Consider the following 7745-nt stretch of genomic DNA (forward strand, 5'->3'; position numbering starts at 1 on the left):
TACATATTTTTCTCTGGTAAAATACTTTTATCAGTTATATATTTTATATATTTTTAGTTAGGTTTTTGAGGCGTACTTTTTTAAAAATAATCTTAAATAAATTTGCCATATATAATTTGTATGTTATTATTATCTAAAACTTTTTAATCGAATCAAAATACATGCTAGTGATATATTATTAGACTAATTTTTAGTATATCTATTTGATGTAATTTAGTTGAATGTATATATAAAATATTTTAAAATTAATATATATATATATATATATATATATATATATATATATATATATATATATATATATATATATATATATATATATATATATATATATATTATTTCGTTAATGAAAATATAAAAAATCGGAAGAATTAAGTTATTTAAAGAAAAAAATTAGAACTTGAATGCATGAATAAAATTAAAATGATCAACCATTAATATTTATTGGTAATGGTTTTATGCTATTATTATGGATTTTTTCTTCTTAAAATCTCATACAATATTAATATCCTTTTGAAATCATAAATAAAAAAATCAAAAAATTACCAAAATATCATTAATAAAAATTTACAGTTTTCCGTAAGTTTTTACTTTTTGAATTTTCTTTAAGTAAAAATTCAAAATGAAAACTGAAACTATATTTATCAATTTTACTTTTTCAGTTTTTAAAACTAAAAAATAAAACTAATTTTCAAAACTACTATTTTAAAAATAATTGATCAAACAAGTTTTTTAGTTTTTATTTTTTAAAAATTAAAAAACAGTTTTTTAGAAGTGATTCAAACATGCCCTAAATATAAGAATTTTGAAACTATTTCTAGAAGATTGACATGTAAGGATCAAAATGTCTTTTGATAAGGAAACATGTATAGTTATTTTCTAACAAACATTAAATGCAATTTTTTTTAAAATTAAATTTTAATTTAGATAAAATATAAAATAAAATGTATTTAAGTCTATTATTTAATGTATAAATCAGAATTAATAATTTTTTAAAGTTAACATAGATTAATTTTACACAGTGATAATTTTAAAGATATTAATTATTATGTATTTAAAATGTACATTTTTTATACGATCAATGTATCACAACTATTCACATATTCCATCCTTAAACATAACCTCATATAAAAAGTTAAGAAAATTAAAAAAATTAGTTAGAATATTAAATTTATTAACTATTTTTTATAATTTTACAAATTTATCTGTATAGTTAGTCTTCATTACATATTATAGAAAAAGATGTAATATAATTAAAAATATATTTGAAAAAAAACAATTAACAGCATAGATAATATTATAGATGATTAAAATAAATATCAAATATTATTAAAAAAATAAAGATTACGGTTGATTGATAATGTCAAATCTATTTACACCCCTTGATAATATCAATTAAATTCTGTTTTAAAATTCTAAAAAGCAATTTAAATATTTAAAATATAGTAATTAACCATTAAAAATATTGTTATATTTTGGAAACTTGGACCATACTAGAAGGAGTGTGATCCTTATCCCATTCTTAAATATCATAAATAAGATATTTCTTTGTCTCATTCTCATTTAAGTTTTTATTTAAAATTGGAAATTAATATTTATAATAAAAGAAAATAATTTATAATAAAAAATAGTGCTTGGAACATTAACTTGACATTAATAATTGACTTTTTTTATTTACCTAATACTATAATTTATGCTCAAAACTAAATTCTTAAGTATACAAAGAAATGACCAAAAAAAATTTCGAAACCACTTCAAAAATATGTCAAATTTAAGATAGGTTTGAACATCACCATCAAATCCAAATAATCAAAATAGTCATATGTGTCAGAAATAGTTTTATTGAAAAAATTTAAAAATATACAAAAAAAATTATTAAAAAATTAAAAAATTATTTATTATTTATTAATAATACTTAATAAATAAAAAATTATAAAAAAAATATGAATTTGATGAAAATATACTAACGTGGAATAATACTCAATGTGACGAGTCTTCTATTTCCTCAAATTATTTTAAATTATTTTTTAATTTAACAGAATATACATTATTTTGTTATTTATTATATATTAATATAAAATTATTTTAAACTCTTTTATAATTTATTTATATTATAAAATAACTTATATATTTTTTAAAAATTTATATACAAAGTCATAACAATCATTATAAATTCATACATACAATACAAATACAATTGTGAGTATTGAGATTCAAACTTTAATAATAAAATTTATTTGAACAAAAGTTTAGAGATGAATTTATAATATTTAAATGTGTCATAATAAAAAAAACCTAAATAGTATTATATCATAAAAAGAGAGGAAAAAAAGTAAGTAAGATCTAGAAAAAGAAAAGTAGGAAATATTATCCACTGTTTGATAGCAGCCCACTGAAATTCTAAACATGGCCCCTGGTTTTCAGTTTCACTTCTCCAAACCACTTTCTCTCTCCTCTTTCTCTCTCTCTCCTCATATTTATATTTGTCTTTCTCTCTGTCTTTTTCATCTCATTCTTCAGATTCCTCTTCCATTTCCACTTCCTCTGTTTTCCCCTGTTTTCCTCTGTTTTCTGTTTCATTCAACTTTTTCCCCGTTTTCTTCCGCACCCATTTTCCAAAACTCCATTCACAACACTCTTGCTTCATTTTGAATCCATTCATCTACTAAAGTTCTATTCTTTTTCAGTTTTTCTCATCTGGGTCTTTTTCTTGCTCTGTTTCAATGGGGATTGAGAGAAACTTGAAGGATGGAAAAGGGGGAGAGTTATGTGAAGTTTTTGATCAGACAAATACCAACGACATGAAATCTAGAAGGAACCGGCGACATCGTCAGTGGATGAAGATGTCGCCGGTTCAGAAACTTTTTCTTGCTTGCCAACATGTTTTTGCTAATGCTTCACCTGGAATTGTTCCTTCTTCTCAACATATTGAATTGCTTAGTTCTATTTTAGGTACAAATTTATCTTCTTTTTTTTTTAAATATTATTTTACCCTATTATTGTTCATTTTTAATCTGGTTTTTCAACTGTTTTTTTCATTTCAAGTTGAAAATTTTGGATCAGTAATGAAATTTTAAATGTGTATGCTGTTGGATTTTCCTTTATTGAATGATAATTGGAATGATTTATTATTGTTTTTGTTCTCTCTTAGATATCTGATTTTTTAAAGTGTAAAATTGATTAACATTGCATGTTCTTTAGAATCATTTATGTATTGGAAGGTGTTGATCACATCAAATTATGAATGCTTCTTATTATGTTATGCTTGTTTTTGCATTAGAAAATGACTCATTATATGGTTTATCTACCATTACATGATATCAATACTATTCACTATTTATCTTATGAACCTAATTAGATGTTCTTTGGAGATAGTAATGATGAGTTAAATGTAGGTGGTTGATAAATGCTTGAAGTCAGTGTTCTTTAACTTGGAAAGTGTCAACCATTAGGGTTGGTAGTAACAAGTTGTAGGTTTGTGGTAACTTGAATTTGAAGGTAGTTGGAAACCAATAAATTGGTCTAAGCACCAAAAAACACATAATTTAATGCTTGTGAGTGTAATAAATGATTTGGCAGTTGTCATTTTTGAGAGTGAATTGTGTTAAGAATTCAATGTTTGAATGAGGCACTACATGAAAATGTGTTTATAAGTAATAAATAATGAGAATCTCACCTTATAATCCTGTTTTTCTAGGAGTTGATATGCATCAACCTAAAATTTTGATATTATATCAGAGTGGACAAACCTTGGGAAGGGATCTTAGCTTTTCGAGGCAGTGGATTCTCAACAATGTTTGTGTTACTCAAGCTGACATTCTTGCATCTGCTTTATCAATCCTAGATCCTAGATAAGGCTTGACTTAGTGATTGATGATTATTGCCTTTTAAGCTGATCGGTTTTGTAAGACTGAGTTAGACGCAACGTTAATAAATGTCATAGTGTTTTTCCTTTTTTTCTTTCATTTTTTAAAGCAATATGCAAATGCTATTTGAGGTAGACTGAAAACTTCCATTATGATTTTAGTGTATAATCTCTTCCAAAATTTCATTATTTTCCTTAATTCTACATTCCATGATAGATAAGCCTTTAACAATGACTTTTCATTGTGTAGCTGGAATAAAACCAGAAGACCTTGGATTGAAGCCTGATATGCCGTATTTCACCAATAACAATGGTGGAACGCCAAAAATTACCTACCTTCACATTTTCGAGTGTGACAAATTCTCGGTAACTAAGCTCGATTTTTCCAACATTACTTGAAAGTGCAACTTAATTTTTTTACTTACTTGTTTTGATTTTGATGTATTGCAGATGGGAATATTTTGCTTGCCACCTTCCGCAGTAATTCCTCTTCACAATCACCCTGAAATGACGGTTTTTAGTAAGCTTCTATTCGGAACAATGCACATCAAATCTTATGATTGGGCTGTTAACTTGCATGCTCATGTCTCACAAAGTGAGTATTTTCGAGTTTAAGCCTTCACATTATGCCGATGTATCTGGTGGTCTATGAATTGTTTAGATACATTAGTTATTCAATGAATCTAAAAAATTAATTTTTTGAAATTGTGGCGCAGCCGAGACACCTGAGAAAAGATTGGCGAAAGTGAAGGTTGATGCTGATTTCACTGCTCCTTGCAATCCTTCCATCCTTTATCCTAATGATGGTGGCAACATGCATTGCTTCACTGCAGTCACAGCTTGTGCAGTTCTAGATGTTCTTGGTCCTCCCTACTCTGATCCTGATGGCAGACACTGCTCATACTATCAAACTTTTCCTTTCTCCAACTTTCCAGGTACAAGATTTTAGTTATCAAATAGCATAAATCAATAATGGGGGCCATGTATTCTTACACTAACAATAATGCAATGATTGTTTTTGAAATTTGAGTAGATGGAATATCCATAGCAGAAGAAGAAAAGAAAGAGTATGAATGGCTTGAAGAAAGAGAGAAACCAGAGAGTTTACAAGTGATAGTGAAAATGTACAGCAGTCCAAAGATTGTGGAGAATTAATCTTAGGGAAATTTGGTTGTCTTTTTATTCTTTCTAGCACATGCTTGTTACTCGAGGTTGTACTTTGGTGCTGTTTTAAGTTATTGTGTACATACCTAAAAAAAGGAAAGGACAAATTTTGAACCATAACATTGACACAGTTTCTCAAAACTTGAATAAAAGAGTTTATGAATGGGAGAAATTTCATATTTTTCTTTCTTTCTTTTTAAAACTGATTAGTGCCTTTGATCTTTTTGGTAAATAGCATATTAACTCATTAATCTCTCCCCTACTTTTCCCATAAATATGAATGGACAATCTTAAGTTATGGTCTGAGAAAACTAACAATAATCTGAATCAAAAGTAGAAGAACAACAATATTGTCAAATATGACATTGGACAATTCAAAAGGACTGGTTCTGGAAAAAATCTTGCTATTTTAATTCCTGCTGCGGAGTTATTGCACAATCTTAAGTTTAATCTTCAAAATTACCATTTTATTCTGCATTCAATTACTATTTTCCTTTCTACTCTCATATAACATTATCATTAATTTTTCAAGCTCCAGAGGAGCGTTCATAAGGGAGGCAATAAAGGATTTTGATAATTTAGACTTATACAACAATCTTATTAATTGTTACATGTATTATACATGTATGATCTCTATGGAAAACGATGGGAGAAGCAGACTCTAGAGATACATCGTCCGACGCATCATTTTTATACCATTCTCATGCGCAAATTGGTGAGTCATTTTAAAAATTAAGTTATTTTTTTGGAGATGCATCTCCAGAGCATTTGTTTCATTTACTCGCACCAGACTCTTCTCTCTTCCTCCATTTTCTAGAAACGCTAAAAAATCTCATTTGAACGCTTTTGTTACAAAGTCATTTACAATCCATATTTGATCCAGTTTATACAAGGTTATTCAAGTTCATCCACTACATTCTACTCATTTGTTGCAAAGTCACTAATTGCATTCAAGTTTCATATCCATAACTCTAATTCAGTAAGTTTTTCATTTCATTTTTTTTGAGTTTTCAATGATATTTTAGGTGACATAGATCGTTTAAGATGCAATAAATAGTGGTGCATTTCAAATAGGTAGCTGGTATAGACAGACATTCCCATTTGGTTGGAGTTTAAGGCATCAATGGAGTTTATTCTATGGTTGAAAATCATGAGTTCATCCGGAGATGTATCTCCGGATTTTCACTGTATTGTTTTAAAGTGTATCTTGACCGACATGTATCAGATGACATTGTCTTCTGCCCATACAGTGGTCACTATGAGACACGTCAGTTAGATGTCATTTTGTTATAGTTTGGATGACTGACTTGTGGATAAGCTCTGATGTATGTGTATTTATCCGAGCGAGTGAGCGCAAATTTGGATATTTACAGATTCCTTCGAGACACTCCTTAGAGTCTGCTTCTCCCATCGTTTTCCATAGAGATTTTGATGTCATACTTAAGGATTACGAGCATAATTTGATACCAGGTGTCTATCGCAGGGTGCCAACTCTTATATTTTGGGCTTATGCAGAAGGCTACATAACATAGTTCTATAGAGTGTCACATTCTATCATGACACAAGACACTCCTGGAAGATCACCTAGGCCTTCTAATTAGGAGGTACTATAGACTATGGATGATCACACTCAGGGCGTACGCAACATCTGTAGGCGTACATGATTTTTTGAGCAAGATAGTCCGTAGTTGGTATTCATAGAATGCATTATTGCTGAGACCCGGAGTGCCTTGCAGTAGAGGCAAAGAAGTCGGGGGTTAGACATACACAATAATTTAGGTTTGGTTGTATTATTTTTTATATTTTTGGAACAAGTTATGTACGATTGATACATTTTTAATTTAATTTATTTAATGTATGCCTTTTTATGTATTTATAGTACGTTTTAATCAATTAATGTATGTGTTTTATAATTTATGGTCTAAAATGACGTAATGTATAATTTGTCATTAAAACATGTTAAAAATCCATCACAATCTATGGAGAATTTCTAACAATCTTGATGAACAAGATTGTTACCAGCCACACAGTGACAATGAAAAGAAAATAACGATTGAGAAAGAAAAGAAAAGCGTTGAAGAAGAAGAAGAATATTTTCTGTAGAGTTTTCTCCATGTCCATAACCCGTGGAAAACTTCTTTATTCACTTTGCAACTGTAAAATTTTGTGAATACAATGTTATGAGTTCTTCTTTATTATACAAAAATAAGGGTTACTCCCTCTATTTATATATTTAGGTTAGCTTGCTCACTAAGCCAAAACCCAAAACTATAAAAAAATCCCAAAATAGTTAACACTACTAAAAATAGGCCTAAGTCGAAATCCTATGTGAAGCAACATGCTTCGACACTTTGACACACTAATACAACTCGACACACTAGGTGATTCGACACTTTCTTTCTTCTGTCGAGCAACCTGCTTCGACACAAGGAATTACAATTCAATACACCACCTAGTTCATTTTGTCTAAGCTATCTACATTCATCATAAATCTTAGTTTTCTGAACACTTCAACCTGCACTCCCTTCGTCATGATGTCTACAATCTGATTCGCAGTTCTGCAGTGTTCCAAATTCATCTTCCATTTGTTACCTGCTCTCGAAGATAATGGAACCTCATTTCGATGTGCTTTCTTCGACCATGTGCCATCGGATTCTTCGCCAGATTGATAGCTGACATGCTGTCAATCTTCACGGTAATTGCTCAATGACTCTTC

The 7745-nt window shown here is 28.8% G+C and overlaps 1 protein-coding gene across 1 annotated transcript; it reads left to right on the forward strand.

Annotated features, from left to right (window-relative positions):
* The first annotated feature begins 2411 nt into the window (after nt 1–2411).
* Nucleotides 2412–5214, forward strand: LOC127128532 (plant cysteine oxidase 2). The gene is made up of 5 exons (XM_051057875.1): nt 2412–2952; nt 4116–4231; nt 4316–4460; nt 4582–4800; nt 4899–5214. Exons 1-5 carry the CDS (start codon nt 2724–2726, stop codon nt 5018–5020), a joined length of 831 nt encoding a protein of 276 aa, XP_050913832.1. The 5' UTR covers nt 2412–2723; the 3' UTR covers nt 5021–5214.
* The last annotated feature ends 2531 nt before the right edge of the window (nt 5215–7745 follow it).

The sequence above is a fragment of the Lathyrus oleraceus genome, chromosome 3 (assembly GCF_024323335.1).
Source record: "Lathyrus oleraceus cultivar Zhongwan6 chromosome 3, CAAS_Psat_ZW6_1.0, whole genome shotgun sequence".
In the NCBI taxonomy this organism is placed as follows: domain Eukaryota; kingdom Viridiplantae; phylum Streptophyta; class Magnoliopsida; order Fabales; family Fabaceae; genus Lathyrus; species Lathyrus oleraceus.

Coding starts and splice junctions, on each gene's coding strand:
- LOC127128532 (XM_051057875.1), top strand. CDS start 2,724: ATGGGGATTGAGAGAAACTTGAAGGATGGAAAAGGGGGAGAGTTATGT. Junction 2,953..4,115: donor ATTGCTTAGTTCTATTTTAG/GTACAAATTTAT, acceptor TTCATTGTGTAG/CTGGAATAAAACCAGAAGAC. Junction 4,801..4,898: donor TCCTTTCTCCAACTTTCCAG/GTACAAGATTTT, acceptor AAATTTGAGTAG/ATGGAATATCCATAGCAGAA.